Genomic DNA, 23,674 nt, shown 5'->3' with positions numbered 1-23,674 from the left:
ACAAAAATAAAATCTCTGTTATTTCTACTAAATATTTTATTCTATTTTTGACTTAAATATTAATGAGGAGGTTGCACAAGATGGCAAAATAGAAGTCTCCACAGATTGTCCTCCCAACAGGAAAACAAAATTGAACAATTATCTACACAAAAAAAGGACCTTCATAAGAATCAAAAGTCAGGTGACCAATCACAGTACCTGGTTTTTACTTCATATCACCAAAAGAGGCACTGAGGCGTGTAGGGACAGTCTTGAATACACCCCCACCTTCCCCATCTCCTGGCAGTGGCCATGTGCTGAAGAGAGAGAATCTGCACTTGGGAAAGGGTGAGCATGGTGATTATGCGACTCTGCATTGGAACTCAGTGCTGTTGTGTCACAGCAGAAAGCAACACCGGGCAGAACTCAGCAGCTCCCATGGAGGGAACATTTAGTCCAACCTTGGTGATAGGGGAATCTCCTATCTCAGCAGTTGGAACCTGAATTCCAGCAAGCCTTGCCACTGCAGGCTAAAGAGCTCTGGAGTCCTAAATAAACTTGAAAGATTGTCTAGGCCATAAGGACCACAATTCTTAGATAAGGAATTGTGCAGGGCGTGAAGCCAGTGGACTTGAGGGAGCACATGACCTACTGAGACACCAACTGGGGTGGCCAAGGGAGTACTTCCACCACCCCTCTCCCAACCCCAGGCAGTGCAGCTTATAACTCAAGGACACACTCTTTTCTTCCACTTGAGCAGAGGAGAGAGAAGAGTAAAGAAGACTTTGCCTTGCAACTTGGATACCAGCTCAGCCACAGTATGATAGGGCATTAGGCAGAGTGCTGAGGCCCCCATCCCAAGCCCTAGCTCCCAGACATTTCTAGACACACCCTGGGCCAGAAAGAAACCTGCTGTCTTGAAGGGAAATACCTAGTCCTGACAAGATTCGCCACCTGCTAATGAAAGAGCCCTTGGGCTCTGAGGTACTCCTTGGTAGCCAGGAGTACTCACCATGAAACTTGGGTGAGACTCAGAGATATACTGGCTTCATGTGTGACCCAGCGTATTCCCAGATGTGGTGGCTATGGGGAGAGACCCCTTCTGCTACAGAAAAAGAGAGGGAAGGGGAAAGGGGACTTTGTCTTACAGTTTAGGTGCCAGCTCAGTCACAGTGGGACACAGAACCAAGTGGGGTCTTAAGATCATTGATTCCAGGCCTTGCTTCGTGGACAGCATTTTTTGAACTGCCCCAAGGCAGAGGGGAGCCTACTGCCCTGAAGGGAGAGTTCCAGGCCTGGCAATATTCATCATGAGTTGACTACAGATTCCTTTGGCCTTGAGTGAACATTAGCAGTAGCCAGACAGTATTCAGCATGGGCCTGGAGTGGTGGTGGCCATATGAGAGACACTCTTCTGCGTGTGGAAAGGGGAGGGAAGAATAGGAAGGACTTTTGTCTTGTGGCTTGGGTGCCAGCTCAGCTGCAGTAGAATAGAGCACCAGGTAGGTGTGTCAGGGGTCCTGACTTTCTGACGACATCTCTGTACACACCTAGACTTGAGGGGAACTCACTGCCCTGAAGGAAAGGACACAAGCTTGGCTGGCTTCAACACCCACTGTAGAGCCCTGGGGCCTTGAGCGAACACAGCTGGTAGCAAGGCAGTGGTTACTATAGGCCTTCGATGGGACCCAGCGCTGTGCTGGCTTCAGGTACGACCCAGTGCAGTCCCAGTGGTGGTGGTCACAGGGGTTCCTGTGTCACTCCTTCCACAGCTTCAGGCAGCTCAGCATAGAGCAAAAGAATTTGTTTGGGAGGAAGTAAGGGAAGAGAACAAGAGTCTCTGCCTGGTAATCAAGATAATTCTTCTGGGCTGTATCCAGGACCACCAAGGTGGTGCCTCTGCATTAGGAACCCCCTACATTTCTCAAAAAAGTAGAAAAATGTCAAATAAACAATCTAACAATGCATCTTAAAGAATTAAAATAGCAAGAGCAAAACAAACTCAAAATTGGTAGAAGAAAAGAATAACAAAGATCAGAGCAGAAATAAATGAAACTTAAATGAAGAAAACAATACAAAAGATCAATGAAACTAAAACTTGGTTTTTTGGAAAAGATAAAATCAACAAACTTTTAGCCAGACTCAGAAAAAAAGGGAGAAGACCTAAATAAATAAAATCAAAGGTGAAAAAGAAGGCATTTTGACAGATACTACAGAAATTTAAAGGATCATTAGTGGCTAGTATGAACAGTTATACACCAATAAATTAGAAAACATAGAATACATGGATAAATTCATAGACACATATAACCTACCAAGATTGAACTATGAAGAAATCCAAAGCCTGAACAGACCAGTAACATGTAATGAGATACAAGCTGTAATAAAAAGTCTCCCAGCAAAGAAAACCCCAGGACCTGATGACTTTACTGCTATATTTTACCAAACATTTACAGAAGAACTAACACCTATCCCACTCAAACCAGTCCAAAAAATAGAGCAAGAGTGAATACTACCAAACTCATTCTACCAGGTCATTGTTATCTTCATACCAAAATCAGACTAAGAGACATCAAAAAAAGAGAAAAGTAATTGCCATATCTCTGATGAAGACTGATGCAAAAATCCTCAACAAAATATGAACAAACCAATTCAACAACACATTAGAAAGATCAAGTGGGATTCATCCCAGGGATGCAAGGATGGTTCAACTTACATAAACCAATCAATGTGATACATCATGTCAACAAAATAAAGGACCATATGATTATTTCAAGTCATGCTGAAAAAGCATTTGATGAAATTCAACATCCCTTCATGATAAATACCTTCAACAAACTGGGTATAGAAGAAACATACCTCAGCAAAACAGAGAAACCAGAAAAGAGAAAGAAATAAAGGACATCCAAATCGGAAATGAAGAAGTCAAATTATTCTTGTTTGCAGATGATCTGATCTTATATTTGGAAAAACCTAAAGACTCCTCCAAAAAACTATTAGAACTGATAAACAAATTCAGTAAAGTTGCAGGATACAAAATCAACATACAAAAATTCATGGCATATTGCCATGCCAGCAGCAAACAATCTGAAAAAGAAACAAGAAAGTAATCTCACTTACAATAGCTGCAAATAAAATAAAATACCTAGGAATTAACTTAACCAAATAAGTGAAAGACTTCTGCAATGAAAACTATAAAACGCTCAAGCCTGTAATCCTAGCACTTTGGGAGGCCGAGATGGGCGGATCACGAGGTCAGGAGATCGAGACCATCCTGGCTAACACGGTGAAACCCCATCTCTACTAAAAAAAATACAAAAAACTAGTCGGGCGAGGTGGTGGGCGCCTGTAGTCCCAGCTACTTGGGAGGCTGAGGCAGGAGAATGGCGTAAACCTGGGAGGCAGAGCTTGCAGTGAGCTGAGATCTGGCCACTGCACTCCAGCCCAGGTGACAGAGCGAGACTCTGTCTCAAATAAAAAACAAACAAACAAACAAAAAACACTGATGAAAGGAATTGAGGAGGCTTCACAAAAAAGGAAAAGATATTCCATGTTCGTGGATTGGAAGAATCAATATTCTTAAAATGTCCGTACTACCAAAAGCAACCTACAGATTCAATGCAATCTCTACCAAAATACCAATGGCATTCTTCACAGAAATAGAGAGAAAAAATCTAAAATCTATATGAAATTACAAAAGACCCATAATAGTCAAAGCTATCCTGAGCAAAAACAACAAAATGAAGGGAATCACATTACCTGGCTTCAAATTATACTACAGAACTATAGTAACAAAACAGCATGGTTCTGGCATAAAAACAAACACATAAACCAATGAAACAGAATAGAGAATCCAGAAACAAATCCAGAAATCTACAGTAAACTCATTTTTCACAAAGGTGCCAAGAACATACACTGGGGAAAGAACAGTCTCTTCAATAAATGGTGCTGGGATAACTGGATATCCATGTGCAAAACAATAAAACTAGACCCCTATGTCTCACCACATACAAAAATTAAATCAAAATGGATTAAAGATTTAAACTTAAGACCTCAAACTATAAAACTACTAAAAGAAAACATTGGGGAAACTTTCTAGGAAATTGGAATGGGAGTAGATGTCTTTAGTGCCCCACAAACACCGGCAACCAAAGCAAAAAAAGAAAAATGAGATCGTATCAAGTTAAAAATCTTCCCCACAGCAAAGGAAACAATCAGAAAAGTGAAGAGACAACCCACAGGAAGGGAGAAAATACTTGCAAACTATCTATCTGACAAGAGATTAATAACGAGAATGTATACGAAGCTCAAACAACTCTTTGGAAGAAAATCTAATCAACCAATTAAAAAATGAGCAAAACACCCAAATAGACATCTCTCAAAAGAAGACAAACAAATGGCAAACAGTTAAAAGAAAAGGTGCTCAACACCATTGATTATCACAGAAATACAAATCAGAAAACTACAGCGAAATATCATCTCACCTCATTTAAAATGGTTTATATCCAAAAGACAGGAAATAACAAATGCTAGTGAGGATGTTGAGAAAGGGGAATCCTTATATGCTGTTGGTGGGAATGTAAGTTAGCTCAACCACTATAAATAAATAACAGTGTGGAGGTTCCTCAAAAAACTAAAATTAGAACTATCATGTGATCCAGCAATCACACTGTTAGGTATATACTCAAAAGAGAGAAAAATCAGTATATTGAAGAGATATCTGCACTCCCATGTTTATTGCAGCACTGTTCACAATAGCCAAGATTTGGAAGCAACCTAAGCGTCCATCAACAGGTGAATGGATAAAGAAAATGTGATACACACACACAATAGAGTAACATTCAGCCATAAAAAAAGAATGAGACCCAGTCATTTGCAACAACATGGATGGAACTGGAGGTCATTATGTTAAGTGAAATAAGCCAGGCACTGACAGAAAAACTTCATATTTTCTCACCTATTTGTGGGGGCTAACAATTACAATAATTGAGCTAATGGAAATAGAAGAAGGATGGTTACCAGAAGCTGGGAAGGGTAATGGGAGGTTAGAGGGGAAATGGGAATGATTAATGGTTATAAAAATATAGTTAGATAGAATGAATAAGGTCTAGTATTTGATAGCACAATAGGGTTCCTACCATCAACAATAATTTATTTTACATGTAAAATTAGCTAAGAGTATAACTGGATTGTTTGCAACACAAAGGAAGGATACATGCTTGAGGAGATGGATACTCCATTTAGCCTGATGTGATTATCACACATGGCATGTCTGTATCAAAATATCTCATGTACCCCATAAATATATATACCTACTACAGACCTGCAGAAATTAAACATTAAAATTTTTTAAAATGTACAAAAACAAATTTTCTACAATAAAAAAATGGAAGTTTCTTGTAAATTTTCCAGTGCTATAAATCACAAATACTGAAACCTCCTCCTACTTTCAGAAACAGAACAAAATAATCCTCTGATTCCTCAAGGTCCTTCAAGCTATTGCCACTTTCCTTTCTTTCCCTTCATAGGAAAATCTTGTGAAATATAAACTGATGTCTCTGTCTGATTTCAGGGACTGATTTCACTTTTTCTCTCTGCACTTCACTATATTCTGGCTTTTAAAATAAATCTCTATTGAATCTCCCAAAATCTCAATTCCCTCCCAAGTTGTTCCATTTAGCTATGAGGAATTCCTATAAGAAGCCACAGCTGACTCCAGAATTCACATTGGAAAACCTGGGCTGCTGGTATCTGTTCTTGGCCCAAATCCTGAACAACTTCAACAGAGCAAATTTACTCCTCAGAACTTCCTCTCTAGACTCTCCAAGCACCTTATTTTGCTTTTAGTGCCATTCCTTTATTGCCTTATCCTCTATATTTAATACATGGACTTGTTATTTCAGACATGCCTTCCTTTCTCCCATGTTCATACCTCCCGATACCAAGATGGTAACCCCAAAACATCTCAGGTAATGCTCTTCCCAACTCAACCAAGCCCAGGACTCACTGAGCTGTAGACCCACTACCAGCAGGTGGCAGCCCACTACCTCACTTATTTCTGCTTTGGGGACAGGGCCCAAATGAACCAGTAGCCATTTTTCAGTCTCTATCTTACCTAGCCCCTGCTCTATATTAAATATGGTTGACCGCCCCATTTCTTAAATGTGCCACTTTCTTGTTTCTCTAACACCATCCTCCTGGATATTGTCACTACCACCCTAGCCCTCCATCTCAATCTCCTTTTTAGATACATTATTTTATCAACTCCTGTAAAATATTGACATTGCGTTAGATTTTCTTCTCAGGCCTCCCTCTACCTTCACCCTTGGTTGTACATTGGAATCGCATGGGAGCTTCTACAAAAAAAAAATGTGTGGTCTATTGTCAACGATTACCATTTAACTGGATGCAGGAAAGGGGTGGATGTCCAGGTATTAGAATTTTTTCTTTTTTTTCTTTTTTCTGAGATGGAATTTCACTCGTTGCCCAGGCTGGAGTGCAATGGCGCAATCTTGGCTCACTGCAACCTCCACCTCCCAGGTTCATGAGATTCTCCTGCCTCGGCTTCCTGAGTAGCTGGGATTACAGGCATGTGTCACCATGCCTGGCTAATTATTTGTATTTTTAGTAGAGATAGGGTTTCTCCATGTTGATCAGGCTGGTCTCAAACTTCTGAGCTCAGGTGATCCACCCACCCCCACCTCCCAAAGTGCTGGGATTACAGGCATGAGCCACTGCACCCGGCTGGTATTAGTAATTTTTTAAAGCTCCCCTGGTATCTCTATGTGTAGTCCTGGTTGAGAACCTCAGGTATAAATAACCCCCAGGCCTCACTGAGGTTGCCTTGGAAACACTTGAGAAGCACATTCCCTCTTGTCATCCCTCACTGCTGTGGCTTTCTTCAGGCCTGGGTCACTAGCACGTAAATCACCACAGTATCCTCCTAACTCATCTCTCTCCTCCAGGCTACCCTCCACACAGCTTCCAAAGTGAGATCTCTACAATGTCAATGTTGATATTGGTAACTGAAAGGCCATCAATGTCTCTCTCTCCCAAGTTATCGCTGGAAACCACATAAGCCTCTGTGCACGCTGCTCTCTAGCGATTCCAGATGAAACGGTTGGTCCCAAGGTCAACTCACCACACCCTCTGGAGGCCCCAAGCTTTGTGCATGATATTTCCACTGCCTGGCACAACTATCTCCCCCACCCTTCCCTCTCACCCCATGAGTTTTTTTCTTTCTTTCTTTTTTTTTTCATTTGTGCATATATATGCCTTTTGTTATCTTAGAAGTAATGATTAAATGGTAAAATGGTATCAATAAACATTTGGGGAATACCCACTAGGAGCAAACATCCCCTGGCTCTGCTATCCACAGGGTCTGGCTGCACTTTCTTCTTCATATCTTAGACTTACAACTGCTGGTAATGGTGATGGCGAAATGCTTTAGAGATTACAAGTGCTCATTTGATTATCAAAACCACCTTTTAAAAGACTAAATGAATAGATGTTCAAGGCCCCTTAAAATTGAATATTGTGTATAACATACCAAGTATATAGTCAACATTTAATAGGATGCGTGTTGGGGAAGGAGAAAACCCATGAGGGGCATCCTCAGGAATACTGATGAGTGTCCTTCAAGAGTTAAAGATGTATGAAGCAGAGTTACAGTTTTAAACAGTACAGCTGACAGGCACACAAAATTAGTTGATTTTGTTGATGCTTGATCTAATATTTTTTATGACCCCCACTCCCTATTTTGTTTATCAAAGGCAGACTATCCTCTTTTTGTACTCCCACTATAGCAATCCTAATGCTATCCACAGCAAATGGATGTGTTATGTAGAATAGGTGGAAGGTCTTATCCACAGATAAGTAACAGAAAAAAGTATTAATATGGTTCCAAAATATTAACCCTTTTATGTTTATAAATGAAGCAGAACAGTTTAGAGCAGAGTTATGCAAAATCCTCATAAAAAATCATAAGTGGCTTCCAGGGCTGAAGCCTTGACAGAGGTGTTAAGATACCAACAAGGAATGTGTAAATCAAAAGGAAACTGGTGAGTAATGGGAGCCCAGACAGTCAATGAAGGCATCATAAAATCTAACTTGGCAGTGCTATGTAAACTCTGCCTGAGGAAAGAGTAATGTAGGCTGATGATACTCAACACTTGAATGACATCCTGCTCCTAATTATTGAGGATTAGCAAGTAACTTTCTGATTACAACTTGGCTTCTTGTGTCTTTTATTCCTAGAAAGGGAAAACTGGTCATTCCAATATGCCTATTGTAATCTACATAACAATCACAGCTCACCAAATAAATAACAAAACTGGCATGGTGTCTATATCAATCTCTTCCATATTGATGAATAAGTTCCCACTCCTGGGGAAAGGAATTCCTTGGTGAGTTAATCAAATAAGGTCTGGTGTCTGTATGGCTGAGGGCCAGATGTGGGACTTGGGTGAATTTGCAAAGATAAAAACTGCTTTGTGAAGTATGTACGTTTTTCTGATAATAAGACGTTTCTCTTTCTCCTCCAGAGCCATCTTGGAGTCATAAGTAAAGTGATTAAATTCCATACCATTGTATATGGCTAGTTAGATAATGCTCAATACAATGAATTTATACCAAAATATGAGACTGTCCCTAAATAACAAAATAGGAATGACAGATTAACACTTGCTTCCCTTTTTCATTATCATAGGAATTCATATGTGGAAACATTCATACCTTCCAAAGCTGAGAATAACACTGTGTTTATGGAGAAATTCATCATAATTCATTCTTGGAAAGTATCATTCTTATCTGGTTTGAAGACAAAGTAAGACATACTGTAGGCACCTAACAACCACAAGTAGTTCATTGTTGTAATATAATTGTTGTGTAACAACTGTTTGCTCTGGTGAGAATTTATACCCAGCTAACTTTAGATATCGGACAGGAAGATGACAAAAATAGCAACCAAAGAAAGCAATGACTAGTATCCTCTTAAAACTTGATTTAATCTTTACAGTATCCCTATAAGAAAGTCATCAAAGAGAATATGCCCAGTAGAGCCATGACAGAGGCGGACCCACTCAGCTACACTAACTAGTGTCACGAGTTTCACACTCTAATACACATGTTCCCAGCCTTACCAAGAGTGGAGCCTGAATTCAACAGATCAACTGCCAAAGAGCTGGAAAAAGGGTTTTTCATCCAAAACATCAAGATCTAATTTATGTATTGTACAATACTGAATACATTTTAGTAGTGAGAGTGCACCCATGTGTCATCAGGTTTTAATTTTATTTCATTTTCAAGGTCTGAGTATTTACTTTTAAGTGGGGTATCAATATCATTCATAATTTCAATTTCTCCCCTCCTGGCAATTCAATGAAATGCATAAAGTTGTGAACAGTCCACATCATGGACTATGGTTGCTGACTCATTCTTATCATGACAGCGAAAGCACTGGAAATGAAACCAAAGAAATAAAGGCTGGTTTCTAGGAGATTCATTTAAATTGTTTAGTGCAGTGAAACATCGTGGGCAACCAAGTGGTTTATCCTTAACTTTTAAGAGATTCAGAACAGTTACATTCTCTCTCTCTAATCTGGCTTGGAAATGCAGGGGAAAGGGGTAGTCAGGAGGGGGGCATTCACAGTAAAGAGTAGGGAGTCACTTGGATGTTAACTTTTCTTGTCACGCTGCTGTGGGGCCAGTCTGTGTCTTACCAGAAATTCTGAGAGTGCCTCTTCCTATGATGAAGTGAACATTTCATGACTGACTCTTAAAGAAATTTTATCAACCAAAAGGCTGATTTAAAAATAGAAACTCTACATTATTTTAAACAATTGAGGTGCTAAGTTTAATATTGTTAATAGATGAATGCAACATTAATCAAAAGCTGAACCTGCGGGCTTTCCAACAAAGAAATGTTAAACAAATAGCAATACATTGGAGTTATTTGTTTTAACTTTTAATTTTTTGTTTTCTTAAAAGAATAAGAAAATGTTAAAAGTAGTTTGGAGTGATGAAAATTTATGATAATACCAAAAATAATTCACTCAGGATGCCAAGTGGTGCCTACTCATAGATCAAATGTGTGAGTGGCCCACCGAAAACTTAAGCTTCTGATAGGCATGTATTTTTCAGTTGAAAATAAAGGTTAAAATTGCAGGCGTATTTGGGGAGAAAATAATGCTGGCAGCTATAAAATGTTATTAAATAATTGATATCAAGGTTATTCTAACACTGGTAGGTAGATTTACAATCTTTTAAAACCACTAGAATTTGGGAATTTGAAAGCAAAAAAATTGAACAAACGAGGATAAATAATCTTCTGGTGTCTAAAATATGATCTGGCAGTTTGTATTGAGTTCATGTTCCAAGCAAAGCATCAGCCAGCTTGAAATGTCAATCAATATTTTATGATGTTGTCATTGTTTTTCACAAGGGCCCAAGAAACCCTGCTGACCCAGGTGTAGATTAATTACATCTAGTCAGTTTCAACAGCCTCCTTAACTGTCATCCTTTCCTTTGACCTTTCTCTTACCTGTTACACTTGCAACTTTTAGCTCACCTCTAAATTCAGACTTATGCCCTTCACACATGTTATATTTGCTCTTCCAAGAGAGGTCCCAATCTATTGCTTCAGATGTCTTGACATATACACCTACCTGGATATTTATGGATACATGCTTACATTATTTCCAGAAGTATTTCTAGCATTTTTTATGTGTGATATTTAATAAAGAAATTTTTAGAGTAAGTTCTATTAAAAAGATAAAAGCTAAATTTAATTAAGCATTTCCAAACATAAGGGAACTACCAACAACTCTGACAAGAGGTCAAGAAAACACAGTAAGAATATGAGATTAAAGGCTCCCCATCCATTTATTTATTAGCTTTTCTAACTGAATCTTTAATGGGAGGGCCCTCCTTTAGAGGTCAGAAGGAATTTGGTCCTCACTGTCTTCTGCCCTGACATTTCATCTCAGACCAGGTTCCTCTTAACCACGTTTATTTCAATATCAAGAATAGGCATTGAACCAAAAAATGTATAACTGAATGCACAGTGGCACTCTTGTAGTATAATCCATACTCTTAAGCATTTTGCCAAAACAAGTACGATATATGAAAAACTTGAAGGGACACTCACCTGCCTCACAATTTTCAGTCACGAGCCCTTTATACAGATGGTGGCTGAAGGAAATCTTTACATCTTCTCCTTCCATGTGGATGACCAAGAGACCTGTGGTTGTCCTGGCTGGAACACCCTGGTCTGTAACTTTTAACTGCAGCCAGATAGGGAAGTATTCTGAAGATGGATTTTGCTGAAATTGAATTTCTCCTGTATGTTTATCAATAGAAAACATTGACTGAGTCTCTGCAAAACTAAAAACCACAGTTCCGTTGGGCCCCAAGTCTGGGTCATCGGCTCTCACAATGACAGTTGTCTGGTTTGTAGGTGACTGGGGGGAAAGAAACACATCAAAAGGGTTTTGTTCCAAAACTGGATCATTGTCATTAACATCAGTGACACATACTTTTATAATTACAGTAGTGCTTCGTGAACCCTGGATGCTACAGTCTCTGGCCACAGCACTAAATGTATGCTGAGATCTGGCTTCACGGTCGAGGGTGTTGCTGGTTCTCAATGTGCCTGACATAGGATCAATGGTGAATGCACCAGAAGCCTCATCAGTCAGAAAATACTCAGTTTGCCCATTCAGGCCTTCATCCTTGTCCACAGCTGAAAGCACAAAAACCACTGTTCCCACTTCAGCATCTTCTCTCACAGAGAACTGGTAATAAAGTGTGGGAAAAGAAGCAGTGTGGTCATTGGCATCCAAAACTCTAACTTGCAGGTGTATTACAGAGCTCCTAGGCGGATCTCCCAGGTCAGAGCACAGAATGGCAAGGGTAAAATTGCTGACTTGTTCCCGGTCCAAAGCACGAGTGGTTGAGAGTTCTCCTGACATCTCATTTATAGCAAAGTACTCATCGGTATTTCCATCTATTAAAGAAAACAATTCCAAATTCATCTGAATTGAAAAAGTAGCAGCTCTTTGCTAGCACTGTCTATGGTATTCATTTATACATTCATTCAAAAATATATTTACTCCCGATTATATTGTATCTTAGCACTTCTGTAAATATTGGGGATATAACAGTAAACATGATAAAGGCTCTGCCCTCATGAAACTTCTATTCTATTGAGGGGATAAACAGAATAATATGATTCAATGCCTATCTTTAATCAGTCAATAATTAGAACACTTGCTTTCACTGATTTGCAGCCGTATGATTTTTTTGTGTGCATCTACAACTTTTAATTTTAATATATTTTTCCTCATAAGAGGATAAAGATGAATGTTTTATTTAATACAAAACAATAGGAGTTGGGGATAAGAAACAGAATATAATGTCCTTTTTAAAGATATCAATCAGAAATGAACAGATTTGATTTGTAGTTATTTTCCCAAATATTACCCACTACAGATTTCATGTCTGTTATACTATTGCAGTAAGCCTTCCCTTCTACATGTCCACAGCATTTTGTCCATGAATCGTAACACTTTGGTTAGAGTTAGTTGGACAATTGCCTATTTCTTCCAAAACATAAATAAGGCAATGTTCTATTCATCTATTCCTTAAAAAAATCTGCCCTTTATTATTTTCCACAGTATCGAGTAGAATAAAACTTAAAATTGAACATAGGGACAAAAAGCTTTCAAAGACATTTTTAAATAACCCTGAAAATTAGTGAGGAGAAATGTGGTTAAATACTTGCCAGTCATATTCTTGGATGAAGAGCAGGACCAACAGTGTGGGAACTTAATAGAGTCTGCATATCAGAGGCATATGAGGACCAAGTAGAAAGGCATTCAGAGGAAACAACAGCAATAGGTAGTTTTAGGGAGGAGGAGCGGGCCCTGCATTTGTATTCATGAGGCATAGTTAATTTACACCAAAAGTAGAGATGATTGGACAAACCCACATTTCTGTAGTATTTGTGGTTGATAAAGTGATTCATTCATTCAGCAAACATTTGATGAGCACCTAGTATGTGTCAAGTTTGTGCTCGAGATCACAGATACGAAGGGAGTAAGACATGACCTAGCTCCAGCTCCAACAGTTTACAGTCTAAAAGGAAAGGCTGGTCAATACTTGGATATTAAAGTACCATGTGAAAATCATATGTACAGAGCTAAATTAGTGCATACAGATAGTGCTAGCCAAGGGGTGCTGTTTCTCTGAGAAGTACAGAGAAAGGGCACATAATCCTATGTTAGTATGACCAAGAAATGCTTATTGGAAACAGTGACATCAAGTCTCACCCCTAAAGTGGAGGAAGCCATACTACAAGTTTTGGAGAGAGTGTTCCTCTCACAGAGGAAAGAGCCTGTGAGAAGTTCTAGGAATATAAGAATTAACAGGCTGCAAATGTTTGGGTGTGACTAGAACACAGGGTTCCTGGATGTTTGTATGTGGAGAGTAGGAAAAGGGCTGGCAGTAGTGGCAGAGGAAAGACATGAATTTGGGAGGTAAGCAGGGGTAAAATGGTGAAGGGCTCTCTGTATACCGCTGAAGATTCTATAGTTTCTCCTGAAATCCACGAGGGAGCCCCCTGAAGGATTTTGGACAGTAAAGTGTCATGAATCAAATTTCTATTTTAAGAATAGTATCGAGGCAGCAATGTCAAAGTTTGATTAGAAAACAGGATGGTTCCTATAATCCCAGCACTTTTAGAGACCAAGGCAGGAGGATTGCTTGAGCCCAGGAATTTGAGTCCAGCCTGGGCAACATAGTGAGACCTCATCTCTTAAAAAAATTTAAAAAAAGTTTTTAAGTTATTCAGGCATGGTGGCATATGCCTGTAGTCCCCACTACTCAGGAGGCTGGGGTGGGAGAATTGCTTGAGCCTGGCAGGGGGTAGAGGCTGCAGTGAGCTGTGATGGCACCACTGCACAGCTTTGGTGACAGAGCAAGAGCCTGTCTTTAAAAAAAAAAAAAAAAAAAGGAAAATGAAAATGGGAAGGTTAAGAGTCATAGTAATCTACTTGTGCGACAAGGGGTATCTGAAACAATATATGCATGCAGGAAGTGAACACATTGCAGAGATATTAAAGAGAAAAAATAAGAAGTTATGGAGAAAGGATTCATGACCCGGCTTAGGCGAATAAGTAAAGGGTGTGTAGATCAGTCAATCATCTCTAAAAGGAGGGCTGAGTACAGCTGGGTTACTTGAAGTTGTCTAAGGAATTTACTTGGAAACAGGTAGTTTTTTGGTAATCTCCAGAAGTTCAATTTAAATATCCTTATTCCTAAAATTGCTCTACCTGAGAGTGCACCTGGGATCATGGAATTTATCTTTCCCACATTCACATTTATAAGCACTCTTCTTGCAAATTAGAAAAGGAAGTCTCCCTCTCACCCAAATAAATGGCTGTCAAATAAAGTGATAATTCCCAGTGTTGAAAGTTCTATGTCAAAACAAAAACTGACTTTAATGCCTGGGGAAAATATCCTTTTGCAGTAGGAGAGGGTCTCTGCTATCAACCAAATTATAGGGCCTATTCAAGTTTTCAAGTGGTAGATAAATAAAAAATAAAGACTATTCATTAACTTTTTGGCATATAACTCAGAAGGCGTACAAGTACTAAATTAACTTCTGTAACAATACTTCCATTTTAAAAAAGGTGAGCAAGAATTTTCAGTGCTTACATCTGTAACAAAGAGAAACAGCAACGGACTTGGCACTGTGCTTTGCCTTTTGCCTTATTTTTTATTTATTTATTTATTTTTATTTTTTGAGATGGAGTTTCACTCTTGTTGCGCAGGCTGGAGTGCAATGGCGCGGTCTCGGCTCACCGCAACCTCCGCCTACCGGGTTCAAATGATTCTCCTGCCTCAGCCTCCCGAGTAGCTGGGATCACAGGCATGCGCCACAGGCTAATTTTGTATTTTTAGTAGAGACGGGGTTTCTCTATGCTGGTCAGGCTGGTCTCAAAACTCCAGACCTCAGGTGATCCGCCCACCCCCGCATCCCAAAGTGGTGGGATTACAGGCATGAGCCGCTGCACCCAGCCGCTTTGCCTTATTTTAGCAAAAAGGAATATGCATTCCCAGATTCATGAACTCACTGGAAAAAAGGAACCCATTAATCTGATTCAGAGATGCATTTACAACACAATTTTACTTTTTATGTTATTACTTGTCAAAATTTGGAATGCACTTTTGCTATTTTAATCTTACAATCACAATAATCTAATATAATTTTCAAAACGGAGACCTTATGTTCATTGGAAATTTTTAGAAATCTTAAATTTATCCATATATTTTAATTGCAGAAAATTATAATAAAATGATCAATACTTTAAGCAGAGAAGTCCATTACATTATGATAAAATTCTGCAACGATGTAGAAAGGTAATATTGATTGAAGAAGTAAAAATGCAACACATATAACTGAAAATGCTTGTTCATACATATAATTGAAAAAAACAAGTAAAATTCTACATTTTTATTAACTTAAAAAAATCATATTTCAAACAGTAGAGTCTGTGAACTATGAAAGTGTACAATTCACTTGGCATTCCCAGTGCCCTGCGCTCCCTGTGACTGCGCTGTGCAGGCGTCCTGGTTTGTGCAGGGTTGCTCTCATCCTTGCCAGCATCCCCTTCCCCTGTCACCCCTGAGGCACCTCATTCCCTTCTTTGGCAGGTTGCGGGGACTGTTTTAGGCCTGGGTTCTGTTTTTGGAAGGGCAGGTTTAGCAGACAACCCTGCCTATCTCCTGTGTGGCTCCTCCATCACCTTTGCTGTGTCACCTTTTTAGCCTATTTCCTGGGCATAGGCTGTTTTTGGAAGGGCAGGTTTAGCAGACAACCCTGCCTATCTCCTGTGTGGCTCCTCCATCACCTTTGCTGTGTCACCTTTTTAGCCTATTTCCTGGGCATAGTGGCTTGGCAGGCAGCTTTGCCAATCCCAGTTATGCTCTCTGTTCCCGGAGAGATTTCTGAGTCCCACAGCCATCCGTAGGAGCTCCCAGTTTCCGAACTGGCTGAGAAGGTGGCCTCATCTTGGGCAGAACAGGTGGAGACTTTGGGACCATGAAGGGACATGCAGAGCCAGGAAAGAGGAAGGCAACACAAGGGGAGGATGACTTTCATATATATACACATATATATACACATATATATACACATACACACACATATGTATACATATATACAAACATATATACACACATACATATATATGAAATATATATGAAATACATATAAATATATATACACATATATATATATATTTTTTGAGACAAAGTCTCACTCTTGTCACCCAGGCTGGAGTGCAATGGCATGACCTCGGCTCACTGCAACCTCCACCCCTCGGGTTTAAGCGATTTTCCTGCCTCAGCCTCCCAACTAGCTGGGATTACAGGCACCTGCCACCACACTCAGCTAAGTTTTGTATTTTTAGTAGAGACGGGGTTTCACCATGTTGGCCAGGCTGGTCTCGAACTCCTGACCTCAGGTGATCTGCCCACCTCAGCCTCCCAAAGTGCTGGGATGACAGGTGTGAGCCACCACGCCTGGCCGCCTTTCATATATTTTTAAGGTATTTTTTATTCTATCGAATACTTTTAAAAGGTGATATAACAGTCTTATTTTAATGTGTCAATATTTAGGATATGCTGGGAAACACACCTTTGTTACTTTTTAAGTTTATGGGAAAAAGTTTAGTTGGCAACATAAAAATATGTGTGTGTTGGTACATACATTTTCAAGAGTAAGTGAAGAAAAAAACAAAAACAAAAACAAAAAAACAATAGCTGAAGATCACAGGCAGAGAGTAGCAGAAGGACCCAGACCATGATGGGGAAGGTAGAAAGGGGGTGAGGCTGATGTGTCATTTTGGACACATTGATAATGCAATGCTGTTGGATATAAAGACCGGGTCCTTGGGGCTGTCAGGAAATTGTGAAACAATTTGAAATAGGAGGAACAAGACAAGTAGGTGTCCTGGCATTGAAGAAAGAAAGAAGGGTGGGGCACAGGTGTCCCGTGTGTCTTTGCCATCATAGTGGTCTTCCACCTTCACCGCCTTTTTGATCACTCTGTACATTGTTGAAAACTTATAATAATGTAAATGATTCTTGTCCACGGAAATGCAAGTAAATCTGGTGAAATGCCACTGAGTGTTGTCTTGCAAATACACCGTTTCTGCATTTCAGAATTCCTTATTTGCTTTGTGTGTGTGTGTGCCTATGTATGGCTCTTGGAATTCTCCTTGAAACAATTTTAACATCTTTTTGGGTTACTCATTAATTAGTGACTTAAATAAAAGTTATTTGCAGGTACCATTTTTATATTTGTATGAGAGTTACTACTTTACTTTTAAAAACAATATCCTTTAATGGGACCTAGATCTAGGATGCATATAGAGATGGGAGCCGTTGGAATCCCAGTGGTAGCTAAAGACAGGGACTGGATGAAATGACCCAGTAAGAATCTGCCTATGAGAAAATAAAAATTAAAAAAAAATTGAAACAGATCACGTGAAAGCAACAAAAATACAAAAACACTATCTTTTCCATCCTTACATCCACTAATGTTAGCATAGAAAAAAATTCACAGCAGTTTGCAAAGGCAGATTTTTAAAGAATGTGGAGAGCAGTGGTTCAAGGTGGCTGTGAGAAGGAGGTAGAGAGAAAGCTCGTGGCACCGGTCAGTTCTGACTCGGTATGTATTTTGTAGAGAAAGGCAACAGGTATCAAACACAGAGTAATCAACACAGAGTGTGTATCAACTCAGTCAGCATCCTGGAGGAAATTTTAATTTAAAAATACTTACCAATTTGGAAGGCTGAGGCACAAGAATTGCTTGAACCCGGGAGGTGAAGGTTACAGTGAGCCATCGCGCCACTGCACTCCAGCCTGGGTGACAGAGTGAGACTCTGTCTTAAACAAACAAACAAACAAACTAACTTACCAATTATGTGATACTCAACAGCTCTGTTATTGCCAGCATCCATATCCGAGGCTAAAACAGTATAGACAACCTCTGGTTCCTGGTTTTCCAGAACCTCAATGTCATAACTGGAAACAATAAATTCTGGTGCGTGATCGTTTTCATCTTCAACAGTGCAGAGAATTGTTGTGGTGCTGGACAATGAAGGGAATCCCCCGTCTCGTACTAATACTGACATAGAACACAAAGACGGCATGAATTGTGGCCTTTGATTCATACCTAAAATATATTTGTTCTAACTAGACAAAGTCAGGCTAAACTAATCAGGTACCACTGGCTAAATAATATTTTATTTAAAAATACCTCACCAAAATGTAACATTTCACCACTGAACCATTTTTGTTTTGTTTTGTTTTTTTGGTTTTTTTTTTGTTTTTTTGTTTGTTTGTTTGTTTGTTTAAGCATAGTCAACGAATCCCTTACCTCGAAGGGTGAAGACTTCTTGAATTTCTCTGTCAAGCATGGTGGTTGTCACTACCTCTCCAGTGTCCGAATTTATCTCGAACAATTCAAATGAAGCACCTGGCATGATTTCAAACTGAAGCTTGGAATTGACTCCTTAAGAAAAATATAAAGAAAAACTTAGCAATCATTTCTTTGAAATACATTCATCCACTTTCCTATTTCTTTTCCTTTGAACATGTTAGGCCATAGATGAAAATGGCAAGATTCTCAAACAGCCTTTAAATTAAGGTAAAAGAAAAACTCTTCTGGCTGTTCTTGCTAAATAAAAGCCTCCTGGGCTGAAATGCTTGATTTTCAAAAGTCTTATGAGACTTCCCCACAGTGAATGCTTAGAATTTTTTCCTTCCCATAAAAAATTTCTTATGAGTGTGCAACTCTACAACATATTCCTAATTACTCCTTCTAACACCGCTGATTGTGACTTAATGACTTAATTGTAAGCTTGCAGGACAAATGACAATTTCTGCAGATTGACTCACTGTTTAAAAGCCTGTGCTAAGTTATAGAACTCTGTTTATTCTCAACCTCAAAAAGTGAGCACCTAGAATTGCTTATATATGTATTTCTGTTTGTTTTGTTTTCCACTTAGTGTTCAGTCTGCTATCCAGAGTAAGAAATGTGGTACCACATTACTATGCATTTTGGAAATAATTCTTCCCATATTTTTGTGGTTTCATTTCTCCCCTGAGAAAAGTATCACATCATTTCCATCACTAATAGTATGAAGATCATTCATACTATTAATTTTAATGAGTTTATCCCATGCCATTGTAATTTATTTGCATTTTACACAAGTTCCTCTCAGTTATTTTCCTATGTTCTTTTCTTAACTGACAAGAATCTAGGTGTGCACGCAGTACTCAGAATGTATGATGTTATACTTTAATAAAAAACGAAATGTCATTCTTTTGGTCTTAACAAAAAATCTTCAATTACAAATTTCCATCTTGCCAGTCTTAAAAAGTAAATTTTCATTCCATTATGATCTGGCAGATATTATATAGGACTGAGAGCTGAAAGGAGTGAAATAGAATTCTAGTTTTATATAAGAATGAATATACATATCTTATTATTATATAACTCAGAGGAGAAATATATTTGAGATATAATCCGCAGGCATTGGAATAACCCCGAGAAAAAAGTCTAATAACATAGGACCAAAGGATTTGATATGACATGGTCAGAAGTCACCAAAATGTTTCATTCTCTTATTAGGCATTAGGCATATTATTAATGATATTATTAAAGGATCATGGTGATTATTTCGGCAACTTAAGGATCATATAATCTATTCTATAGCAAAGACAGAATTTCTTGAAGTTCCAGGTTGTTAAAATTTGTTATTCCTATCTCTGACTACATTATAAAAATGGGAACAATATTGTCTTATATCTACTTTCCTTTTCCTCAAGAAAAGAGAGAAATATCAGGTGCCAAGCGTAGTACTGTGTGCCAAAGAGAGAGTACTGAGTCAGATGTGACCTCTGTTTTCAGAAAGATTACGTGGATCTTTCAAGTTTTAAATGAATGAAGACATTTATATGATTTTGTTACACTTTATATATATACCATTGCATATTATTTTATATGATTTTCTTACACATTATATATATGATTGCATATTATGTATATTACATATTATAGAATGCTATATAGTATACATTTTTAAATTCTCACTACTTGCCAAACCTAGAAAATGTCTTCAATTATTTACACATAAATTCAGATCTTTCTGCTGTCCCTTCCTCCCACAGTTCCCATTTTCCTCTAATGTGCTTCACCACTCTATTCAATATTTCTCTGACTTTTTAGAAACTTCCAGATTTTATTTTTTTCTATTATTCTACACAGATTTTTTTATCCCTAAGATAACAATACATTCATCTTCAATCCTCCTAGTATATTTTTAAGGATAAATAAGATCTTTACCTATAACTGTAGTCTGCATACATGCATTTTTCATACCCCAAACTTCATACCCTTTACAATTTAGGAAGTAAATTAAATGTATTTTACTATGGCTTATTTAGAATTTAACTAGTGCCTTCGCTTTTCCTCCTTACACCCTTATAATCCTACATAACAAACACAGCATCATCAAACTTGAGAACTAAGAAAATAAAAATTAAAAAGAGGTTATTTGGTCTCATTCTATCACCTCACTGAGCAAACTGGAAATTTGGATCTGAAGATATTTAGTGATATCCTTATGACACATGCCCACTGAAGGATATGTGTGTGTGTGCCTGTGTATATATGCCCATACCTATGTGTGTATGCACGCCAGTGTGAATACACACACACACACACAGACACACACACACACACACATCTTCTCTTAGACCTCAAGACCTGCAGTCCCATGACTTCTTAATTCCTCCCGCCCTAGGATACCTCTCCTCAATTCATTTCTCTCCTTCTCCAGTCCAGCCCCATGAGCTACCCCTCTAGCAATCTTGCATAGTTACTCAGGTCCTGGGGCTTTCTGCCAAAGATGTCCAGCAAAGCTTCAGCCTGGGATCATTGCAACCATCTCTTTACTCCATTTGAATATCCAACGAATGACTGGAGCTACAGAAAATTTCACAACAGCATGGACTGAGACAACCGCAGTGCCGTTGTATGTGGCAATCTTTCCAGGTGTCCGTAATCACCCTTCTTCCATTCAGGTCTCCTACCTGACCACTACCTGCCTTACTCTCACAGATCACTTCCCTTTCCATTTCCCAGAGAGAAAGGAGGTATTCGGAAAGAACTCCCTCACCCTCTGCACCTGTACTCAACTGCATCCATTACACCCTGTCTCAGTGGCAAAAGTCATTCTTCAAACACACTCTCAGAATTTTTCTGTCAGGTCTAGTCTTTCTCCTAATTTTTTTTTCCTTAAATTATATTCTTCTCTAGCTATAAGAATTAGGCTTTTTTCTCCTTCTCTTTGTAGCCAAATTTCTTTTGAAAATCATATTCAGTTTGCAGCTAGCTTCAAACCATGCCATTCCCAGTTACTCTTTCTACAGTGACCAGTGACCTTCTGGTTATAAAGTCTACTGGCCATTTCTAGTTCTTACCTAACTTGTCTTTTCTGTGGCATCATATATGGCTGACCAATATTTTAAAAAAAACAGAAAGAAAGAAAAGAAAGAAACAAAAGAAGGGAGGGAAGGAAGGTATGAGGAAGAGAGAAGTAAAAAATAAAAGAAAAATAATATTTTTGTTTGTTTCTCTATGACATATTTTTCTCCTGCTTCCGGGAGTGGGGTGCATTGACAATCAATGTGCTGGCCATCATGCCATTGTCATCTCACTCTACACATTCATGTCTTCAGTTTGCATCCATATCTGTTTGGTTGGTTCATTCATTTATTCATTCATGAGTTCCTTTATGAATGCACAGATACTGAGTGTCAGGTACTGGAAACACACCACTGAATAGTTACCTTGGTCGTCAGAGTTTCCCTCTAGAGGGGAAGATGATTACATCAATGAGTAATGGAAAGTGTGATGGAATATATGAAATCACTGAGGGAGTGGATCAGAGAAGACTTATCTCAGGTATGTAGTTTGTCATTAATTATCTCATTGAACTAACACATATACAGAGTGATCTTAGGTGCCAAGGTACCATACCATATGCTAAAAATATAACTGCTAGTAAACAGACAAATTTTCTATCCTCACGGTGTTTACAATATAGCACTGGATACAGATAAGCAAGCTGGCAGTGACAATTCCCCCTGAACAGACATGATGGGTAAGTTGAGTTGCCTTGATAGAACCGGAAACCCTAAAGATGAATAGGAGTTAATGGGTAAGAAGGAAGAAAGAACGTTTGAATGAGTTCAAAATAAAATCCAAATACCTTACCGCAGTCCGCAAAGTCCCATATAATGTGGGCTCTGCATATCTTTCCAACCTCTTCTCATGGACTTGCTCCCTTGCTATATTCTTATCCTACTGGCTTCCTTTCTGTTCTCTGAACATACTAAACATCTTTCTGCTGAGGCCTCTGTAGTGGCTGTTCCCTCTGCCTGCTCCTTTCAGTTCTTCACATGGTGTATTATTTATTAAACCATAGTGTCTCAGATCCAAATCTGTTCTTCTGTACTCCACCCTGTGATACTGGGGCTGGGGATCTGCAAACCACATTCTCCATCGCCAACTACCTCTCTCCTAGGGTTTGCCACAAAAGGACACTAGAAGGAGACTGAAAGTCAGAAGGATAGAAAATGGGACTTCCTTCTTCCTAGTTACTTACTGTCATCATCAGCAATGCTATTCAGTCTGTTTTGCTACCCCTTTTCAAGGCCCCCTCTCTCATTTTCTTCCTAGGCTCTGATAATCCAAACCTCTTCTTCTTTTCCAGTATTAGGGGTGGTAGCTGCCTTCTAGAGTTTTGTTTTTGTCTTTTTGGTTATCTCAGTATTCCCTTCTTGCTTACTCATTCATCCAACATCTGTTTGTAGCATCTATTCTTCATGACTAAACATGGCTGATAGAGTACTTGGCACCAGAATTGGGTCTCAGATAACAGGGACTCTGAGACTGGTTTGGTTGTGTCTTAGGCTTTGAATACAGCGATGAGTTCCTTAACCATGGGAAATGGAATGCTAGGAATTCAATACTTGGAGCGCTGTCACGATTAATTAATTTATCAATCATGTTTGACTGTGATAAAGTGACTATTAAAGGACTCGAATTCCTTAGAGAACCAAATGGTGCTGACTGACCACATACTAGTAAAAAGGACCATGATGCAGAAGACTGTTTTTCAAAGGACTAGGAAATTATAGAAAGATAACTACAAGCTGACGCTTTAAACCCGTAACTCAAGTCATAGTTAGAAAGCTGGAAAGCTCCTATATAGAAGGCCTAAAATTAATCTCCCTGAAGATTGGACCCAAATTGAGTGGCAGGTATAACAAACACCTTGCAAGGAGATGCCTATTCGTATAAATACTCGTAACCAGAGTCAGAATTTCAACATAACTCAGGTAGCCAAGTGCAAATCTGACTCAAAGAAAGCTTATAGTTTCAAAGAATAGTAATATTTTTCTAACTTATATTGGCATAAACCTGGAGAATATGTGTGGAAATCAATTCAAAGAATGTGAGACCTAGGAAGATATAACATTGGTTTAGGCTGGATTTATTGATAAATAGACAATATTGATATTGCTTGCTAGAGAGTCAGAATTTAATGTGTAAGCC

The 23,674-nt window shown here is 38.8% G+C and overlaps 1 protein-coding gene across 4 annotated transcripts in view; it reads right to left on the bottom strand.

Annotated features, from left to right (window-relative positions):
* Nucleotides 1-23,674, bottom strand: part of DCHS2 (dachsous cadherin-related 2) — a 265,813-nt gene that overhangs the window by 54,928 nt on the left and 187,211 nt on the right. For all 4 annotated transcript variants that reach the window (XR_002522266.2, XM_009207736.4, XM_021938883.2 and 1 more), the window contains exons 11-13: nt 18,425-18,559; nt 17,963-18,172; nt 11,126-11,983 (exon numbers count right to left, since the gene is read on the bottom strand). Coding sequence is in view for 3 of the 4 variants with exons in the window: in XM_009207736.4 (XP_009206000.3) it covers nt 11,126-11,983; nt 17,963-18,172; nt 18,425-18,559 (1,203 nt within the window). In the remaining variant the exon portion in view is untranslated. The remainder of the gene's footprint in view (nt 1-11,125; nt 11,984-17,962; nt 18,173-18,424; nt 18,560-23,674) is intronic.

Source organism: Papio anubis, chromosome 3 (assembly GCF_008728515.1).
Source record: "Papio anubis isolate 15944 chromosome 3, Panubis1.0, whole genome shotgun sequence".
NCBI classification, from domain to species: Eukaryota; Metazoa; Chordata; class Mammalia; order Primates; family Cercopithecidae; genus Papio; species Papio anubis.
This window is presented reverse-complemented; position numbering and strand designations above follow the sequence as displayed.